The 22074-nt window shown below is 43.5% G+C and overlaps 1 protein-coding gene across 1 annotated transcript; it reads left to right on the forward strand.

Annotated features, from left to right (window-relative positions):
- Positions 1–3315: 3315 nt before the first annotated feature.
- FKBP9 (FKBP prolyl isomerase 9) lies at positions 3316–21484 on the forward strand. The gene is made up of 10 exons (XM_063156758.1): positions 3316–3572; positions 7251–7396; positions 8004–8193; positions 8852–8997; positions 10586–10775; positions 12837–12982; positions 14152–14338; positions 16565–16710; positions 18339–18502; positions 19853–21484. Exons 1-10 carry the CDS (start codon positions 3316–3318, stop codon positions 20033–20035), a joined length of 1755 nt encoding a protein of 584 aa, XP_063012828.1. The 3' UTR covers positions 20036–21484.
- Positions 21485–22074: the final 590 nt, after the last annotated feature.

Consider the following 22074-nt stretch of genomic DNA (forward strand, 5'->3'; position numbering starts at 1 on the left):
GCCATGGGGCAAATGGAACTGAGACATCAAACCAGCAGGTTTGGTAGCACAGAAGGGACATTTGGCTCTTTTAGGAGTTAATAAAACTGGCAACTCTTGGAGCAGTGTTGAGGCAATGGTAATTACATCAGAAGTGGAGAACTGTTATTGACACAGGTGAAGAATATTGGATTGAAGAATACTTATGCAAATCTGCATAAATATTAAGAGTCCAAGGAATTATTTTGAAAACATAGAACTTCTTAAATAAACATGCAAAAATAAAGATTGTGTCACTGCCTGGCAATAAGAAGTACCAAATTCAGGGTAAGCTTTATCTTTATGTTGGTTGTAACAACATACTCTAATGGTGAACTATGAGTTCTCCTTGAAAAAATAAATTGTGTCCACATAAACCAACATCAAAAATAAACTATTTAATTCTAGGCAACTGCTAGACAATTTACATTGCTTGTTTAAAAGACTGATTTGGAATGTGCAGTGTGACTGTTTTTGGAAGGATGATGTGATTTGTAACTGCAAATCTTGTTATCTTTAAATAACTGCCCAACTTTTGACTGGTTAGGTCATCCAGCAGCACCCTTTTCCTAGCAATATATCAATATTATACAAGAGAATTTTTGAATGCACTTAAAAAACCTTTGATTTGACTGGATCCCTTCTGTTGCTGGGTTGGTACAGCTGGGTGTTAGAGGCACAAAAAGTGGGGAACTGGGCCTGTGAGCTGTTGGCTCCCCAGCTACAATGCTCAGGCACACCCTCTTCCCTGGTATTCATGGGTTTGCAACCACCCAAGAGTACACTGTGCTTGTCTAATAATTTGTCAGTAACAAAATCTTATCATTGGTGTTTTTAACATGATATTCCTAGGATGCCTGCATTTCCAACTGGTTGTCCCAATCCTTCTATCATAAATTTCTCTGTTTTTCAGAAATATTGTGTCATTTTACTTAATCTTGCTTGAGGTCGGTGCTTTACATGCAGATGCTTAGCTTTCCCATCCTTGTTCACTGAAACCAATTACAACAACAGAGAAAAACCCAAAGTTCCTCCTCATCAGTGTGTTCAAGATCAAAAAGGGAGGGGAAGGGGATTGCTGGCACACTGGGGTGGTGATTCCTTTCAGATGCTGTGTCTTACTGGGTGCTTGTCAGGTCAGGCTCATGACCACATGAAGAACCTGAATGTACATCAGTCTGTGGGGCCTGATGAGATGCATCCCAGAATACTGAGGGAATTGCCTGATGTAGTTACCAAGCTTGATATTTGAAAAGTCATGGCAGCCCATGAAGTCCCAAGTGACCTCTTTAAAAAGGTAGAAAGGAGGACCCTGAGAAGCACAGAAGTACAGACCTGTCAGCCTCACCTCTGTGCCTGGGAAGAGCATGGAACAGATCCTGCTAGAAGCTGCAGTGGGCATGTGGAAGGCAGGGAGATGATTCAGGACAGCCAGAACTACTTCACCAGGGGCAGGTCTTGCCTGACCAACCCAGGGCCTCCTGTGATGGAGTGACTGCAGCAGTGAGGGCTTTGACATGGCTCCTCACAACATCATTCTCTCTAGAGTGGAGAGAGATGACAGATTAGTAAGTAGGTGGATGGTCCCATCTGGTCAATGGCTCAGAGTCCCAGTGGACATCAGTGACAAGGGGTGTCCCTCTGAGGTCTGTATGGGACCAAGTGCTATTTAATATCTTCATTAAGGACATTAGTGGAGTGATAAGTGCTCCCTCAGCAAATTTGCAGATGGCACCAAGCTGAGTGGTGTGGTTGACACACTCAAAGGACAGGATGCCATCCAGAGGAACCTAGACAGGCTGGAGAAGTGGACCCGTGAGAATCTCATGAGGTTTAACAAGACCAAGTGCATGGTGCTACACTGGGTTAGGGCAACCCCTGCTATCAGCACAGGCTGGGGGATGAACTGATGGAGAACAGCCCTGGGGAGAAGGACTTGGGGTGCTCATGGATGAGAGGCTGGACACGACCCAGCAATGTGCATCTGCAGCCCAGAGAGCCAAACGTGTCCTGGGCTGCATCCAGAGCAGCGTGGCCAGCAGGGCAAGGGAAGGGATTCTGTCCCTCTGCTCTGCTGAGACCCCACCTGCAGGGCTGCATCAGCTCTGGGGTCCCAGCGCAGGAAGGACATGGACCTGCTGGAGCGAGTCCAGAGGAGGCCACCAAAGCAATTGGAGGGATGGAGCAGCTCTTGTATGAGGAAAGGCTGAGGGAATTGGGGTTGTTCAGCCTGGAAAAGAGAAGACTTCAGGGTGACCTAATGGCAGCCTTCCAGTATCTGAAGGGAACCTACAAGAAAGATGGAGAAGAACTATTTACAAGGGGGAATGGATTCAAATTGAAAGAGAAGGATTGGATTAGGTATTAGGAAGAATTTCTTTACTGTGAAGGTGAGGAGGCACTGGCATAGGTTGCCCAGAGAAGTTGTGGATGCCTCATCCCTGAAAGTGTTCAAGACCAGGTTTGTTGGGGCTCAAAGCAGCCCGGTCTAGTGAAATATATCCCTGCTCATGTCAGGTGGTTGGAACTAGATGATCTTTGAAGTCCCTTCCAACCCAAATCGTTCTGTGATTCTGTCTTTTCTCTGTGTCATTTGGAAAGGTCCCCTGCCAGGGAGTTGCAAATCCCTGAGACAGCACTGGTGTGCATCAATACGCATTTTCCAACACAGCCTCGTATTTTTGAGAGTTTAATCTAAAATTGAACATTTGCGATCGGACTTGAAGCTTGCAAATACTCGAAGTCGTGCACGAGTACGTGTGCGGGTAGAGTGACAAGACCCCTTTTGCAGGGGGTCAGCTGCCGTGTTTTCGGTTGCTCCCAAGGTCCAGCAGCTCCGCTCCCAAGAGCTGCGAGAAATCTGCGGGAAATGGCGGGGTTGTGTCTGCCTTGTTTACGACTCTCGGGGTCCGCCCGTCTTCCGTGCTACCTTCGGAAGGGAAGGAGCGCCGGCAGGGCGGCCGGGGGCAGCGCCACGTCGCACCTCCGGCCCGGGAAGGAGCGGGGCGGGGGCGGCGGTGCCACCGCTGCGCTCCGGACTGCGCAGCCCCGCGGCGGGCGGGCGGGCGGGGGCAGCCGGCGCCGGGGCTGCTCCTCCCCCGTCCCGGGTGGGAGCGCTTCATCCACGTTTGCAAGTTTGCAGCGGCGGGAGGAGGAGGAGGAGGAGCGAGCCGGCCGGGGCGGGCAGCTTTTCTGCCTTCCCTCTTTTCCTCCCCTCCATTCCCTCCCTGCCCTCCATCCTCCCTTCCTGCCCTCCCCGCCGAGCGCGCCCTGCGGCTGCCCCGCTCGCTGCGCTCCATGGCGGGGCCGGCGGCCGTGCGGCGGCGGGGCCCGGGCTGCGGCTCGCTGCTGCTGCTGCTGCCGGCGCTGCTGGAGAGCTGGGCGGCCTGCCAGGCGCCGCCGGTGCCCGCCGCCGAAAGCCCTGCGGACGGCACCGAGCTCGGCGTCGAGCGGCGCTTCGTGCCCGAGAGCTGCCCGCGGGCCGTGCGCCCCGGGGACTTCGTGCGCTACCACTACCTCGGCTCCTTCCCCGACGGCACCCGCTTCGACTCCAGGTCTGGCACAAGCCCGACCTTCGTTGGGAGGGAGAGGAGGGAGCGAGAGGTGCTGTCCCCCACGAGGGTGGGTTTTTTGTGGAGGTTCGGTTCGGGTTCCTCTGTTTTTCCCAGCAGTGCCCCGTGGGCGCTTTTGGGGTGAGCGGTCGGAAGCAGGTCAGCGGCAGGATGGGCAGTGTCGTACATGGAGGACCTACAGATCACCATGGGAAGATGCCTTTGAAATATGAAGGGCAGAGAGCTGGGGTGTGACCGCTGGGGTCATGGGGCAAGACCTCTGTAGTGGCTGGGTCCAGTAGTTTGCTTGCCCTCGTGGATTCCTAGCACGTTCGTTCAGCTGCTTTTCCAAGGCGCTGAGTAGGAGTTTTCTGCTCTAGGAGTGAAGACTCTAAGGTTATTCAGCTAGCCTTAGCCCGGTAAACAGGAGTGTGTATGGAATCACAGTCTCTCACAGCAGTGATTTCCTGCCCGATTCATTCTGTACATGTCCTATGTCTTCTCCAAGCTCAAACCTACTCGAATACGATTGGTTCTGAATCATTATCCTTGCCGGAAATATAGGAATTATCAGGCTGTACTTCCATAGAATTTTTTGGATACTTTATCCTTGAATAAATGTGACCTATGCACAGTGAAGTGCCTGGCTGCTTTCCTGCTGTTATTTTAGGATCAGGAAGCCTAAATAGTGGGATCAGGAGATTGTGAAGGATGCTGCTACTGCTGCCAGCTTATTTGTTTTTTCTTACTTCATTCATTGCCCCTGATCAAAGTATTACTTAGAAAGATAAAGCAAAATGTATTTTCAGTAATCCTGGTAATCTCCCTTGTGCTCCAAGGAAAATCTGCAGCCTTAGGGAAATAACTGTCCTTCAAAGCTCAGTTCTCCCTCTGGAGCTGTCTGTCGTTAGTGTGCCAGTAGTGCCATACAACCAGCACTTCTCTGACTAAAATGTGGGATGTGATAGCTGGCACTTCAGCTGGTGTTGGTGCAGTTTCCGTGAAAAGGCACAGTGCAGATTTTCAAAATTCACAGACAGTGAATCCATTGGCAACTGATGGGCTTGGAACACAAGTCTTTGCTGTGGATGTGAGGACACACAAAGGCAGCGTCCTCGTGGCTTATTTCATAAATATGTGACAATGGGAAACCTGGCCACGTGTTCCAAGTGTGTTTCTGGTTGCTGCCTGTGCATTGAGGCAGGGCACCTGGAGGGGCTGCCCAGGTGCTGGCTCTCGTTGTAGTTCCTTGTCATTTCGTTCTGAATTACGTGGGGCAGGAACAGATTGGGCAGAACTGTACAGCATTTATCTCATTGGATCCTCTAAATATTACTAAATAAGTAGTAATGGTGATAGTCTAGTCCAACTTGAGTATTTTTGTAGCTGCCTTCATTTCAAATGAGGGCAAAATACTAGGTTTGTTCAGCTTGGGATTTTTTCTAGATGGCAGCTCATATTGGTGTACACTTTTGTTATTCACTATGATCTTTTTTAAGACTGGTGACAGTGTTTAATCATGTTCAGACATGGAAAAATAGGAGTGTTTTGTCTTCTGTGGGTTAATGCAAGAAATATTCTAGAGTGTTTGTTCTAAAATCTTTGGTGTTCCCTGCCTATAAGTTAAAGAGATTTAGTCAATTTATATAAAAATAAGCCCATTTTCTTACCTGTTTTTTGTTTGCTTCCTTTTTATTTTAAAGTTTATAGGCATGCTTAGCAGCATCATTTTAATCGAACACTATTATGAAATCAGTCTAGAAAATGCTCTAGATGTTGACCTAAGGGCAGTTTTGCTTTGTTCCTTCTTCAACTCTTGAAAATATTCCTGAGTTTTAAAATTAATTTTCTGTATTTCCAAGGAGCAGGTAGCAATACTGCCCTCAAGTTACCAGGCTGTTGACAAAGTCTTATTAATCATGACTGTGTTACATAAATTACCATATTATTGTCATTAGTTGTTTATATTTTTTCCGTCAGCATTGGCAGTTTTTATTTCAATAGGCATAAAATGATTCACATTTAAAAGTCTGAATTTAGTTGCCTAGTCATCTACTATTAATTTGGTCAATTCCACTAATAGAAACAAATTTTGCTTAGTTTTAAGGAATCTGCAAAGTCAATCCTGCAAAGCTGTGTGGTCTGATCAGTGCTTTTTCAGTTCTCTGCTTTGCATCAATGTTCTCTTAATTGTACATTTATTTTACTCAAAAGAAAGCTCTTCTGTTCTGAGTTCATCCCAGATGTATTGCCAAGCTTTGTCAATTGCTGCAAAATACTATTCGGAGGGTTTCTTAGAACTTATTATATTACTAGTCTTAACATCTAAATTATGGTTTTGTGTGTATAATAGAATTTGTCAGGGCCTAATTTAAATATTTTCCATCCTTTACTGGGAGTGGGAATATTACTGCAACTGAAAGTGAATGCTCAGTAATAGAGGGTTGTCTACTTCAAGAGAAATGTTTGTCAGAAGAAAAAAAAAAAGATGGAGCAAACAGAGAGTTCACTCAGTAAAATATTTGAGAGATGCGAGGCTGTGGGACTGTTAGGAGGCTCAGTATGTTGTGGAAGTGATGTGTACAGTCTTGGAAGGAAAGTTTGACATCATTTCCCTAGGGATGTCTAGCTACTGGCTGCTTTCCAGAATTTTAGCATGCAAAAGGCAAAAGCCTTTTTTTTTTTTCTCCCCCCAGGTCTGACTTTTATAAATATAAATGTAAAAAAAAGTCCTTGAAATTATAAAAGGGATTTGGGAAAACGGAAGTTGTAAAAGTTCACAATAAGCATGAAGCTTTTGAGGTGCTTCTTGACATGTGTTTTTATACTGCTTCAAGAGGTTCAATTACAGTAATTCAGGCACATCTAAGTGGGGTCATTGTGCAGATTTAAGGTGGCTGAATGAACTGTGTAATACAGTGTTCTGCTGTGGTAACACTGCTGTTCTCCATCTCCTCTCTAGAAAACAGAATAATTTAAGCATAATTTCTTTTACCTTTTGAATATTCATGTATTATCACAGAGGAGAATAATTTGTTTCTTGATTTTTGGTCAAATGGCAAACCTGCCATTTAAAACATGTCTCTGTGCTTTAACTGAGTACTGTGAAAGTGGAGGAGAAAATAAACCTGTTGGCAAACCTCACAGCTACTACTTAAAAAGCATCTTTTCTCTCTCCCTTTCTCCCACAGAGACTGGAAGTGTGATTTTCACATTGTAAAGCTTTTAGGTCTTACATCATATTTTTGTGATGTTGCGACTGAAATCAATATATCGAGATCCTACCCTGGGAGCAGTTATCCTTTCATATCTCATAACAGTGTTTAACTTTTCCTTTTCTTCCCTAATTTTCCAGTGCTGCTTTTAATGTTAGTGTGTGAATTAGCTGTATGTAGTTCTGGCCTTCATGTGCCTGTAGTACCCATTGCACTCTGCTAGAATGTGTTTCAGGTAGGTGATGGGCAGTGTACAGAAGGAGAACTGTGTTGATGTCTCAGGAACACCTTGGATTTGCGCTTTCCTTTAGGAGCTGATCCTTTAGGACTGATAAAGTTATGCTAATGGGGCAAGAGAGAGACAAGGTGCAGTTAACTCTCTTTCAAAAAACAAACAAACAAGAACAAACAGTGTAAGGAGGTGTAAATGAACCGCTAACATTCTTTCCTGCTTTCCCCCCTTCAGCTATGACAGGGGATCCACGTTCAACGTGTTTGTGGGCAGAGGTCAGCTCATTGCTGGCATGGACCAAGCTCTGGTGGGCATGTGTGTGAACGAGCGCCGGTTCGTGAAGATTCCCCCCAAGCTCGCCTACGGGAGTGAAGGCGTCCGTAAGTACGGGGGGGTACTTGGTACTTGGGTAAGGCATTCAACAGGGCAGATAGGAAACCTGTCTGAGACACAGAAGGGAAGGATAGGAAATGCACGTAGTGAATTTCTGGGAGGTTATCCCCTGTTCCTCAGAGGTGTTTGTTAAGCCTATAGCCTGCAGGGATCTCTCCAGACTCCCTCTGTGCGCTGAAGGAAGAGCAGTTTGCTGCAGAACACCTTCAGGTCCTTCACTTTTGCTATGAAAGTTAACTATTTATTTATATCTACCTCCCTGTTAAATACTTAATTGAACCAAAATTGTGGCTTTGCAGTGCTGCACAAGGTCTTGTCAGTTCCAAAAGTATCTTTGTTCTACAGCCTCAGAGAGGCAACAAATGCTAACTCAAGATAGTTTGCCTGATGGACAGCTGTGATAAGAGTTCATCTTGCCAGATTTCCGTCCCATAAATAGCTGCAGCAACGGCAAGGGGCCAAGGAGTTGTAAGCACACCAGGAAATAAGGTGTGCATTATGCAGATTTTTTAGGGTAGGCATGGATTGGTTCCTTTTTGCTGGTACCTTGTGTAAAAAGGGAAGGCAAACTGTGTGTGTGTTTTGCTTTTGCAGCTGGTGTGATACCCCCCAATGCTGTGCTCCATTTCGACGTGCTCCTGATAGATCTGTGGAACTCTGAGGATGAAGTGCAGGTTCAGACCTACTTCAAACCTGAGAAGTGTCCTCGGACAGTCCAGGTGTCTGACTTTGTACGGTACCATTACAATGGAACATTCTTGGATGGGACCCTCTTTGATTCAAGGTATGCAGCTGGGTTGTGGGTCTTTGAGTAGTTTAATAGGTATCTCATCATCATTTGCTCCCCTTTTACCTGTGTTACAATTAATACTAACTGCCCAGAAACACAGGAAATGACACCTGGCATTGGGTGTGTGTTAGTAATTTTTTCAGGGATTATAGGATAGCAGTACTGACTCAAACCAATAAAAATGTCCATTATTTCTTCGTGGGCATTACCAATCCAGATGCTTTTTTGAATTTTAAATTTCATTCCCTATATGTATATTACAGTTAAAAGTCTCTGTAACCAGCATATCTGTTCAGATTAGATGCAAGTTTTGTAAATTTAGCAGGGTTTGTAATGAAAGTGATCCACTAACATTTTCTTACTGAGATTTTACGTGTACAGCATCTGTGCTTCATTAGAAGCCAGTGGAAAATGATGCTTTAGTAACAGCTGCCTGAGAGCCACTTTCCAAAGCCTCTGTGAGGTTCCTGACATAGCTAAGCACTCTGGAAAACTTCCCAGCCAGCCCTTGGCAAATGAAGCACCGATACTTTTGGACTAGCAAGTTGTGAGCTACACTGTGCAGAGTATGTGCATTTAAAGGTTCATATTGTTCTTTCCTGTGCCAGTCTGACATTTGGTTGTGATTTTTTTTCTCCTTTCTCATGTTCAGCCATAATCGGATGCGAACTTACGACACCTATGTGGGGATTGGATGGCTGATTGCTGGCATGGACCAGGGGCTCCTGGGAATGTGCGTAGGGGAGAAGCGCATTATCACAATACCGCCTTTCCTGGCCTACGGAGAGGATGGAGATGGTAAAAGTTATTCCTTTTGTTGTTTCTCTTTTTTTTTTCAATCCCTAGTCATGCATATTTAAAACAAATTTTCTGTATTTTATATTTATGGGCAGCATTATTACCCCGTTCAGAGAGACACTACTTAACAACTTAATACTGTTGATACAACTGTAGTATTTATATATTGAAATTTTATTTCAGTCAGTGAATACAATCTGTGATTAATATCTAGTGGCACCAAAAACTTGAAGAGAAGTGGCTACATAATCCTTTCAGACTGCCACAGAAAACAGAAAAAATTTAAGAAAAAATATGTTAAATGTATTTTTAATTCCAGATGGGTTTTGTTGTGGTTTTTTTAACAAATGCTCTAGTGATAGCTACAAAATAGATTGTCTTGTGAGCCTGCAGATTATACATAGACATTCCCATGTTGAATTATAGTTTGTGACTTTTACATATGTTCTTTACATATATTCTGCTCTGGTGTTTAAGGATGTGTTTGTGATGTATGAGGTTTCATACCCCTTCTGTGGCTTAGTTACCATTAACTCTGAGGCTGAAGAGGCCTTTGTTTTCAGTGAGGCTGTGCCATCACTGTGGGAATAGAAGGAAATTACTCAGTTGGAGAATTCAGTGAAAAAAAAAACAAACCTGAACCAATTAATGACTGACTAGAAGCAAATTTGCAGACAGACATGGATAAATTAGAGCACTGGCAATCACCAGAAAAATGAAATTAAACAAACTGGATTCTGCACGTGGGGTGGGGCAACCCTGGTTGTGCGGAGAGACTGGGGAATGGGAGGCTGGAGAGCAGCACCATGGGAAGGAACCTGGGGCTCCTGGTCTATGGCAAGCTGAACATGAGCCAGCAGTGCCCTGGAAGTCAGGAGGGCCAAGCGTGTCCTGGGGGGCATCAGGGACAGCATCACCAGCCAGGCAAGGGAGGGGATTGTCCTGCCCTGCTCTGCTCTGCTCTGCACTGGGGCAGCCTCACCTCCAGTGCTGGGGGCAGTTTGGGGTGCTAAAATATAACAAAGACATGAAACTATTGGAGAGAGTCCCAGGGCGAAGGGGCTTGAGGGGAAGCCGTGCAAAAAGCAGCTGAGATCACTTGGGTTGTTCATCCTGGAGAAGACTGAGGGGAGACCTCACTGCAGTCTGCAGCTTCCCCATGAGGGGAAGAGGAAGGGTAGGCACTGATCTTCTCTGGTGACAAGTAACAGGACCTCTGAAGTTGTGTCAGAGGAGGTTTAGATTGGATATTAGGAAGAGGTTCCTCACTCAGAGGGTGGCTGGGCAGTGGAACAGGCTCCCCAGGGAAGTGGTCACAGCACTGAGCCTGACAGAATTCAAGAAGTGTGTGGACAATGCTTTCAGGCCCAAGGTGTGACTCTTGGGGTGCCCTGTGCAGGGCCAGGAGTTGGACTGATAACTGTAGTGAGTCCCTTCCAACTCAGATAATCTATGATTATATAATTTATTTTGGAAGGGGAGGTGCTTGATATTTGGCAGCACGTTACTTTTTTTTAACAAACATGTTTAAGCTTCTGCTAGAACACCTGCTGTTTCTTACCAATTTTCTGCCCTAACACTTTCATAGGTAAGGAGATCCCTGGCCAAGCTTCCCTTGTCTTTGATGTGGTTTTGTTGGATCTGCATAACCCCAAGGATGGCATTGCTATTGAGAACCAGCTCGTGCCTGAATCCTGTGAGCGGAGAAGCCAGACAGGAGACTTTCTGCGATACCACTACAATGGCACACTTTTGGATGGCACATTGTTTGATTCCAGGTAACCAAAACATTCAACTCCACAGACTGCATTTCCGGTTTGACTGCTCTGTTGTGTCCATAATATGCTCAAGCACAGTTCTTTGCTTTTTCTGCCTTTTTTGAAAATTTTAAGTGGACTTTAAGTGGACTTCTGAAAATTTTAAGTGGAGTCTTTTTAAAAGACTCATAGAAAACTTTTCCATATGGGAAGGAAAAGAACTCTTTTGTACCATCTCATTGTCACAGACGCCATCTAGGGGTAGTGGCCCACCCAGTGAAGCCAAGTGCATTAGGCACACAAGCTTGAAGACTTTTTTCCCCATAGGGTTAATCTGCCAAATAGGTAATACCACTGGAGAGAGAGAAAATAAATGTGATTCCATTTTATGTCCTGAGAATTGTGAGTCAGTGTGCTAGTGGCTAGTGAAGTTTATAATACTTATACTTGGAAACTGTTTGCATTTTGAAGGCTGATGTCTTTCAAGACTGAATTATGGGTTTGCAGAATTCAAGGAGGAGTTTTCTGTGATAAAGGAAGGGGGATTATTGTGACAGTAAATTCAAAGCTCTATGGGAACATGAGCCTCGTGTACAGAATCATATGAATAATACCCTTGTAGATTTCTGTGACTTTGGTTGCTTTTAGTGGTACAGTGCTTTACTATCCTACTCCAGCTTTCAGAACAGCTGGCTAAAAGGAGGTGAGAGTAAAATGTTCTACAAAATAAGCTCAGAGAAAAATGTTTAGCACTACTGCAACAGCCATCTCTGTAGACCTTGATTTACAGTTTGTGAAAGCTTATAAGTTAAGAACTCAAAGCTTATCCACAGTGTACCAATTTCTCTTTTTTGAGATATGAGTATCTTCTCTAGTAACTAATCAATTTTTGAAAATAGCTGTAGTATTTTTATGAGGGTTGCTGTCAAGAAATAGTAATAAATGCTTTGTAGACAGCAGCCTCTGCATCATTCTGAAGTGATGAGGGTTGTTAGAGAGCTTGTTCACTAAAACATGGTTTCCTGACCTCCTGCAGAATTCATAAATGAAGAAATAGAGCAGCTAACAATAGGGATTGAAAACCCTGGAGCTATCCAGGACAAAGTTTCTCACTGGTACAGGGAACATGCCAAAAGCTCTGCAGATGGCTGGGTTTGAGAGCTCTAATAATATTTTCCTTTGCCTTTTTACTCTGAAATATTCGACTGCAGAACTGCCCTGGGCAGCTCAGCCAAGGCTGTCTGGACTTAGAGTAGTTGAATAAACCTCGGAATTACATCAGGGCCTGGTCTTGTACTGGTTTAGTTCTTTCCTAGAGCTACCTTGTAAAGATGAATTAAAGCCTTTCTGCCTTCTCCTTCTTGGGCTGTGCCTTTGTGTAACATGCCTTGAAGAAAGGCAGAAGACAGTCATGGCCATGTAAGAAACATCATTTTTGTTATAGCCTTGTTTTGTTCTATCATGAGGTGTTGAAGCAGGTCCTTCAGCCTGTGTGTTAAGTGGCTGGCTTAGGTTTTGTTGTCATGACTCATTTTAATGTTGAGCATCCCAGGAGAACCTATTTATCCCACCTGCTCCTTCTGATAGTTGAACTACATAGCTGTGGTTGCAAAATGAGGTAGTCTGCAGGGTGTCTCATGAAAATGAAGCACTTATCAACCATAGCTAGTTGATAAGTGCTTATTAAGACAGTGTCAGGGCAGAGGAAATTTTAAAGGAGTAAACCAATTTTTTTTTTTCAGTTACTTGTCAAAATCTGCTCTCTGTTTCATTTAAAAGACATAAATAAGTGTGATTTTTCTTTCTAGATGCAGTAGAAATGAACTTGCAGATTTGCTGGCTGTTCACTAGCCAGGGTCTCACTGCTGGGTAATCAGTGACCTGTGTGTCACTGAGTGATGAAACCTGGTGGCCTGGATTCAGGGAACATAGTTCCTTTGTGCCTCCCTGGTGCTGGTTAATGACTGTGTGTTTGACCTTAACTGCTTTAAGAATTGTGTTGCAAAGCTATTGCAAGAGCCCATGTTTTCTTGAGTACACCTGACACTGCTGAAATGCAAATATTTCAAATGTTTTCCATAGTTATTCCCGAAACCGTACATATGACACCTATGTTGGGAAAGGTTATGTGATTGCTGGAATGGATGAAGGTTTACTAGGGGTATGCACTGGTGAAAAAAGAAGAATAATAATCCCCCCTCATCTTGGATATGGAGAAGAAGGGAGAGGTGAGCTTGGCTTTGCATTCAAGTCTTCTGTAGTTAAACCTTTATTGCTTAGTTAATCTACGTGTATTTTCATTTTTCTGGCATTTGAAAGGTTTATGAATTAGTTCATTATTTTGTGGGTATCAAACTGACAAGACCACATCCAGAATTTGCAGGATTATTTTGATTAGCTAAGTAGGTAGAACAATAAAATACAGAACAATCTCACATGTAACTGGTAGCCTGAACTCATTTGGGTAATTGATGTTTCAGGCAGACTGGTACTTGGATGCCAGGAACTCTGCAGTGTGAGATCTTCCTTCCTGCATGTCTTAAACTCTTTCTCCTGAGGGAGTCCATCGTGCAAAGTTTTCTTCCCCATTCCTTCCACAGCCACAGGTTTTGTGGACTTCTAAGCCACCTCTGTAAATGGTGGATGCATGTAACAACAGTGAAGTAACTATGTATGTGTAACATACAATTAACATTTCTTTGGGAAAACTCATTGCTATCTAAACAGATTGCTGGGAGAGGCTGAATGTGATAACCCTTGCAGCTGATCCTAGTGTTGTGGCTGGTGTTTCAAAAAGTGCCTCCTGGGATGTTACTTGGATAAGTGATTTAGAAAAAAAGCCTTTCTTCTGGGAGTGCAAGTTCTGTGCTGCAGATTTGGAATTACTGACAAACCCCAATCCTAGGCCTGGATGTGTTTTGTTAATCCTGGTAATGCACATAGTCCTGGGAAGAGGGCGAAGAAGTTGCCTGCTTTTGGGGTATTTTAAGGAACTGTAACCTTTTACATATAATGATGTTCCTTGAAGCAAGAGTTCTTGAGAATTTTGATGATCAATATTGAATTGGTACATGAAACACAAATGAGTTATTTAGGATAGTCACAGGAAATACATGGTTATTGCCTCATTTGTGGATAATTTTAAAATTCAGGGTAGCAAAAGTTTTTCTTTCACCATTGAACTGAGTGCATGCTTAGTGCTTTCCCACTGGTTGTCTTTCCTACACTGGATGCAGCTTGCATCTGTCACATCCTTTAATTCTGAATGAGAAGAGCAGAATGACTCAACAGCAGGCGCAGCAGGAATGCATATTCCTACAGGGTGCAGTACCTGGACATCATCTGCCTCTTTGGGTACCATTTCTCCCTCTATTTGCCTAATGTGCTTCCTGTTTAGGAAAGATTCCAGGATCTGCAGTGCTGGTCTTTGACATCCACGTGGTGGACTTCCACAATCCCTCGGATTCGGTCAGCATCACCGTTCACTACAAACCCTCCAACTGCACCGTGCTCAGCAAGAAGGGGGATTACCTGAAATACCACTACAATGCTTCCCTTCTGGATGGAACCCTGCTGGACTCCACGTAGGTATTTGGTGAGGAGGATGCTCCCAGCAGCAGTGAAGGCAAGAATGAATTGCCTGCAAAGCAAGCTAGCAGGGAGTAAAGTGTGGTGGTGTTCTCAGGGGTCCCAGGACGAGGGAAGAGATGAGAATGTTGACTCCATGTTTCAGAAGGCTGATTTGTTATTTCATGATAAATATATTATATTAAAACTATACTAAAAGAATAGAAGGAAGGATTTCATCAGAAGGCTTGAAAGGAAAGGAATGTTTAAAATCATAAAATCTTGTAACTGACCAGAGTCTGAGCCAGCTGGACTGTGATTGGCCATTAATTAAAAACAATCACATGAGACCAATCAAAGATGCACCTGTTGCATTCCACAGCAGCAGATAATCATTGTTTATAATTTCATTTCTGAGGCCTCTCAGCTTCTCAGGAAAAAAAAATCCTACCAAAAGGATTTTTCATAAAATGTGTCTGTGACAATAAAGGTTTATTTTTTTTAACTGAATATTTATGTCGAATGTATTTTTCTCTTTATGGCTACCTGCCAAAGGTACATAGGAGGAGGAGAATTTAAAGACAATCTGTCATAGCATAATGAGAGAACCAGGAACAAAAAGGATGTAGGAGTGTGTTGGAGAAGAACGTAAACAGTATGCGTGGAGTGATGAAACTTGTTGTATGGCATTCTGTTTAAATGGGCCAGCTCAGGTGTCTGGGTGAGTCATGCCAGGGCAGCACAGGTCTCATCATGAATGAACTGTCCAGGTTTATTCAGTTTCTTGGGGAGCATTTGTGCTCTGTACTGATTCAGTGCTCCTGAGAGAGATCTGGTAGGGCTGCTTGTTGTGGTCTTGTTAAAGATACCTTGAGTGTGTTTACAGTAAATGGTCACTTGTCATGTCTGTGGCACACATTGCTGCTCCTGTATTGTAGTGTGGCTTTAAGTGTCAGCGTGGAGCAGCTTTCAGAGGCCTTGATTGTAACTGTGAGAATATTATGCCTTTTCCTCCTCTCTCTTGGCAGTAGATGTATGAGGGAAGCAAAAGATTGCTCCAGTCTGTCTCATGTAGCACTGAAGTGAGCCTGGCACACAGCTACAAGAGTATTTCTGTTAGCTTCCTGTTCTTTTTGCCCTAATCTTCGGAATAGTGCAAGTCATCCAAACAGTATTTTACTTTTTGGAAGGGAAGTTGGGAAAAGCTATTTTTAACCAGGTTATAATTAACACAGGAAGCAGCTCATGGGTTTCACAGTGTACACAGTAGCTTGCAGAGCTGAAAAGCTGCCCTAATTTGGAGCACGTGGTGCAGTGCTGTAGGCAAGGATGTATACAAGTGATGTGTTTGGATTCAAAACAGTTTATATGTCAGGAGTGCTCAATTTCCATTTTGTAGCAGGAACCAAGAGATGTCTAGACTGTCTCACTCACAGCAGTTTTTAGAGAATGAAAGATTGTGAATCATGTGCTTCTAATTTTAAGGCTGACCTCTTAGCCACTGAATTGTTTTCTTTCCAAATAATACTCTGTTGTACAAGCATGTCCTGCAGAGGCACAGCCAAGCCAAATAACCAAAGAAAGGCAACCAATAGAATAAAGAGCCTTAATGCTGCATACTCTGCCTTTAGAATCACAATATGTGTTTGACTTTTGGGCTTTTAACTGGTGATATTTTCTAATTTTAGAAATGAGCCACGGGCAGCAAGGTATAATTCAAAATTTAATATGGTTAAATAGCAGTAGTAGTGGTTATTTGTGTTAATAGCTACTACATTATAGTGGCTGATTTCATTAAAGACATGGCTGGCTGATCCATGAGAATGCACTCAGATCCCTCCATGGAGTTGATGGTCCTGGGATGAATGTACATCTGGAATTCTTACATCTGCTGAAAGTCCAGTTACAACAGTTAAAAACATGTGAAAGGCAAAAGCCCCTATTTCAAGATAAAATACCTTGGGGTTGTAATTGGCATGATTAATGATTTTAATTGGATTTCATCCAAGAAGCCTATAATTTTAGTGCCAGAGGACATGTCAGCAGCAGAGACTTGTCTGTTTGGTGCTGGCTGTAACTTGAGAACAACTTCAGGTAACTGGTAGAACAAAGCATTGGGTATTAAGTTAATTTCTGGCAATGACAGGACACTACTAGAAACTGCTCCTTCTGTGGTAACTTTGAACAACAGAATTTTTCTATTTTATGTTGATTTTTTTTCCCCATTTTCCCTTCCTTTCCAGACACAGCCTTGGCAAAACCTACAACATAGTTCTGGGATCTGGTCAGGTGGTGTTGGGGATGGACATGGGCCTTCAGGACATGTGTGTCGGGGAACGACGGACAGTGGTTATCCCACCTCACCTCGGCTATGGAGAGGATGGAGTTGGTGAGTGCACATCCACTTAGCCTCTCTAGAGTGACTGAAACACAGGCATGGGGATGTGTTAGAGGTTTTTCATGTCCTTATTTTAGACATTCCCCTCCTCCCTGTTCCCCAGTGGACACGCTGCCAGTGTTGCATTTCAAGCCACGCTGTCGCTGTAGCCAACAGAGAGACCATCAGAGTACAAAAGGGAGCACGTGTCCCCAGTGATGCTGCTTTGTCAGAACAGAAAGCTCCAGGCAGTCTGGTGTTGCAGAGGGATGCAAACACTGTTTTCCATGGCAGGGAGTTGGGTGCTTGTGTTTGGACATGCGGCGTTATTCAGGAGACAGAGCCACATTAGTCCACATTAGGGCTGACCAGGGGACTGGTCAGAAATTCAGAAGATACATAAACTGAGTGTAAGATGTGAAACTGTATTGGTGCAGTTAAAACTCCAACACAAATACATATTGAGGCAGCTTTAGGGCATTAAGGCTTATCAATTTTTAATGATGTGGACAGCAGTAATAGAAAGAATGATACAGAAGTGACAAGAACTTTTATGTCCAGGTACGTTGTTTCTGGTCTTGCTTGTTAAAAGGTTTGAGGGAAAGGAGTCTATCATGAGATCACCAAGATCATCAAATTCTGATGTGTATGGAAACAGTTGCATAAGTTGCTGGGTTCTTTGAATAGCTCCAGAACAGTTTATGGTTTATAAAGACTGTCAGGCATCACGTGCAGAGCTTAATGGAGAATTAATTTGCATTAAGAGATAAGAAGACATTTCTACTTTTACCTGTCTTCTGTGAAAGAATCAGGAGTTTACCATATATGCAATGTTTTATACAAGATTTTATCTATTAAACATTATATGTTATTGCATAGCTACACATAATAAATTGGAAATTTCCTCATAATGTGAAAAGTCAGCTGTGCAAAATATCTGTCGTAAGTATTTGCCATTGTTAAGGGTACATTTGATACACATTCTGAAACATTGTATGATTTGTTACTGTGTTGGTATATGCCCAGCTATCTGAAGAAATTGCTTGCTTGCAATTTCTGTCTCTTGCAAACAGATTAGAGGTGAGTTTTCTTTTACTACACTAAATTAAACTCCTTCCATGGCTTCCCTGAGGTAATATCCCAGGCTGTTGAGTCTCACAGCAGTGTGCTGGTACACAGTGTATTGGCAAGATAAAGGAAAATGGATTATTCCCACAAGTTTAGTTTTTAAAAGTAAAAAAAAAAAAAAAAAAGGATGCACTTTGAATCATGGACTTATAGAATGGTTTGGATTGCAAGGGGCCTTAAGGATCAGCTAGTTCCAACTCCCCTGACATGGGCAGACACCTTCCACTAGAACAGGTTGCTCAGGGCCCCATCCCAACTTGGCCTTGGACATTCCTAGGAATGGAGCATTCATGCTTCTGTGGGCAATCTGTTCCAGTGCCTCAAGTTTTATTTTGAAAGGTTCCTTTTATGATCACCCGTGGTGAAGTGATCAGGAAGATTTGATGGGCTGGGGATCACACTGGAGAAGTGTCTTTTGGAGCAGGAAGATAAATTTAATTGTGGATTAAAAGGAAATATCCCCTTCAATGTAAGTGAGGATAAATACCCCTCTTTGCCATTTGTTGTGACAGAAGGAGAAGTGCCTGGTAGTGCTGTGTTGGTTTTTGACATCGAACTGCTGGAATTGGTGTCTGGCTTGCCTGAAGGATACATGTTTGTATGGAATGGGGAAGTCTCTCCCAACCTTTTTGAAGAAATAGACCAGAACCATGATGGAGAGGTTCTTTTGGAGGAGGTAAGCTGAGATGATGTAAAGACCTGGAGTGGTTCTCTTCTACCACTGTCAATGCCAATGTTGAAGGATGGAGTCTTTCCTCATTTTCTTCTCTTCTTCTTCTGGAATAGTGTTTGTCATCAAGGGAACAGGAAGGCAAGGTATCAGCTAAGAGAAGGCTATTCAGCTTTTGAGTTAAAGAAAAAAGGACAGTAAGAATGGCCAAGCTGCATAAGATCATTTTCTGTTGTGGTTTCCTTGGTCAGCAACAAATCCTTAGGGCATAAGTGTAAGAGGCAGAGTTGGTATCCAACATTCCTTTGCTGTATCAGCCTTCTTGGTGTCTGTCTCAGTGTTAATTGGCAGTTTGTGGTGAATTCTTGAGCCAAAGCTGAGCCTGCAGCAGTGCATCCAGGAACTGTCTAAGCTCTTCTGGAGCCTGGCAGTGCCAGTGGCCACTCCTTACACATGTGAACTGTGTGCTGTGCAAAGCTCTTCCCCTTGCTTGCTTGCTTTTGAAATCTGCATTGTGAGGATGTCATTGTGTGCCCCGGTTGAGAGCCACTTGCTTTTGCCACAGCACCTCTGATAAGATAAAATTCTTTATGTTCTTTCAAATTCTATTTTTTTAATTCTCTTCCGAAGTCTTCTTTGTCCCTTCTTTACTCCCTGGAGTGGTGCTGCCTGCAGTGCTCACAGGGCAGACTGTGGCCCTGTGAACAGCATGAAATGTCTTTGAGGATTTAAAAACTAATATGGTAAAATCGAATTCTTGTTTTCTCTTTTCCTAGCACTCTCTTCCACCTCTTTGTTTTCCTTCCATCTCCATCTTCCCTCTTATGTTTACCTCCACATCTGTCCTTGCAGAGAAGAAAAAAGCTTTTACTGATTTAGAGAAAGAGGTGGGGTGAGGCTGTTGCTGTCCACATCAGCAATCATCCTTGTGTGTTGCTCCCTCTAAGATGCAGGTGGGTTTCTGTTTTACAGTGAGCTTCATGTATCGCCATGCAGAATTACTGCCCTCCATCTGTGTTGAGCTGTTCCTCTGTCCAGCTGTCCAACCCATCTTCCTCCTCAATGATGAAAAAGAAGTTTTCTTGTCATGGGTCCAAGACCCACTGGAATGAGTGAGGAAATCCCTGCTGGGCTCCACAAAGAGTCATTTAACCTCATGTTAAATGACTCTTTGTGGAGAGTTGCAGGGTTGCAGACCCAGTGTCTGTTCTAATTAGTCCAGTTTGGGTGGTGAACTATATAGGGTAGTAACAGTGTCCTGTGTACACTTAATAAGTAGTAAAATGCTGGATGCTCGTAATTTTCAAATATCCTTTTCACTGTGAGCTGTTTTCTTCTCTTTTTCCTCCCTTTTAGTTTTCAGAGTACATCCAAACTCAAGTTGATACTGGCAAGGGAAAATTAGCTCCTGGCTTTGATTTTGAGAAGATTGTTAAGAATATGTTCACCAATCAAGACCGGGATGGAAATGGTAAAGTTACTGCTGAAGAATTCAAGTTGAAAGATCAGGAGGCCAGAGAGGAGCACGATGAACTGTAAAGATAAGGAGAAAACCAAGAATCCTGAGCTGACCTGCTGTTCAAACACGTGTACCAGAAGGAGTTTTGGCAAGCATGGTTCTGGAAGGAGAGTCCTCGGATAGCCTGTGTCTGCCTCTGCCTGGGTGTGGGTAGGCTGTTAAAATAGGAGCAGATTTTCAGTTGGAATGGTTAGGAATATCTGAAAAAAGTGTTAAGTGCCTCAAGGTGGGGTGTATAGACAGGTAAGGAGTGTCCTGCTGTATGTGGTGCCATGAACCACATGTGTGTGTGGGGTCTGCTTTTATGCTAAAGATCCAAAGTTCTCATTGAACAATTCATGGTCAGTTGGGTGGATGGTAGAGAGAAAACCTAGCAAGTGCTTTTAAAAGAGTTTTAAAAAACCTTCTGTATCAGAAATATTTGTGTAGGAAAATGAACCAAAATATTCCCCATAACAATAACCTGTAAAAGTTGTCAGCTGTTGATCCCAGTTCCTTTCAGAAGGCACGAGCACTCTTCCCAGTAAATGAACAAACTCTCATGGATTTTTGCCAGCAGAAAATCTGATTTGCAAATTGCAGAAACATGGCTGTGCCATTGCAAAATTTACATAAGCTGTGATTTACATTAAACAGACCTAGAATTGATACTGTGTATGGGTTTTTACCTCACTTAATAAAAGCTTCCTACCATCTGTACTGTGCTGAATTAGTAACCATGACTCTTGCTGGCCAGTGTCCCCATCAGTCATTCCAAAACCTTTCTAGTTGCAGCCTCATTTATAGTTTTGTTAGACATTAAATATTAGCATGCAGGGTCCAAATGCTGTCATAAATACTTGACACAGTTGATTCTGTGTTGGGCTTCCATCTCCTGTTTTGGGAATTGATAGATTAAGGAGTACGTACTTACAGTTTAAGCAGCAGAGCAGTCTGCAGTGGCAAACAAACAGACAGACAGTGATAGAATCAAGAAGCAGCCCCATCTGTTTGTGTGTGCTAACGTTCTGGCCCAGCCCTCAACACAAAGTCAGCCCTGGGAGTGCTGCTCAGACGCTGTGACTCGAGGCAGTCACCCCCGTTAGCTCGACAAACGCAGCAGAGCTGCTCCCTACTGAATACACCAAACACACCCATTTCCTGGGAGGCCCTGGGATCCCCCTCAGTACACAGCATGCCAGGAGCACAAACACATAGAGTGAGACACTGACAAGGAGGAGTGGGCAGGGAGTTGTGTTTTCATTATAAGCTTTGTGTCTAGTTTCTTGCTTTCCTTGATCTGTACATGTGGGATGTAAGCTCCCTGAGATGCTTTTTCTAAAAATTGGTATTTCAGATGAGAACATTTTGTATTGGTTTTTAATGCAGTTCTTACAAAAAGTGCAGTGAAATATTTTTTTGAGTTTGATACCATTAAATGTTGGATAACTGATCTTTTTGTTAAATAAAATATTGATCAACTATTAAAATTTCTTTTCTTTTACTGGAGTTTTGGTGGGTTGGGACCAGGAGTTGAAGCAGATGCTCTTCCTGCAGCTCTTTTCTCTTGTACACAGCAGGCTTACCCTCAATATGTTGAATACTGCCATTAATGTTCAGAAAAAATATTTTAAACTATGATTAATGGATGATTTTATACTAGATGTAGAAGTTGTGGCTATCAGGGACAGGCACTTCCATTCCAGAGTTTGGGTCCAGAATGGCTCCTTACCATCTTGTGGAAGCAGCTCTCTCAGCAGACTGTTTTTCCCTTTTGCTTTACTTGCAAGCAGGTTGCTCACTTTTTGCTGTGGTTCAGATGCAGTCCCTTCTGTGTGCTGACAAAGCTGAGAGAAGGAGTGGGAAGCAAGTTGTGATTGGAGTACTGCCAGAAGCAGAATTCAGTGTGGAAACAGCTCCTTACTCTGTTCTCATATGTGCCCCCAAAAAACCAAGTCTGTCTTGTGGATATCCCCCCTCCTTTTGGGGGGATGGAATTCTCTGGTCTTTAAGGTCCCTTCCAACCCAAAATACTCTGTGGTGTCCTGAATTGTTTTGTCTGAGAAAACCTCAGTGAATG

Source organism: Melospiza melodia, chromosome 1 (assembly GCF_035770615.1).
Source record: "Melospiza melodia melodia isolate bMelMel2 chromosome 1, bMelMel2.pri, whole genome shotgun sequence".
Taxonomy (NCBI): Eukaryota; Metazoa; Chordata; class Aves; order Passeriformes; family Passerellidae; genus Melospiza; species Melospiza melodia.

Excerpts from the sequence above, each read along its gene's own strand:
- FKBP9 (XM_063156758.1), top strand. The coding sequence starts at position 3,316 with ATGGCGGGGCCGGCGGCCGTGCGGCGGCGGGGCCCGGGCTGCGGCTCG. Across the intron at positions 16,711-18,338 it reads CTATGGAGAGGATGGAGTTG|AAGGAGAAGTGCCTGGTAGT; the intron begins GTGAGTGCACAT and ends TTGTTGTGACAG. Across the intron at positions 18,503-19,852 it reads GAGAGGTTCTTTTGGAGGAG|TTTTCAGAGTACATCCAAAC; the intron begins GTAAGCTGAGAT and ends CCTCCCTTTTAG.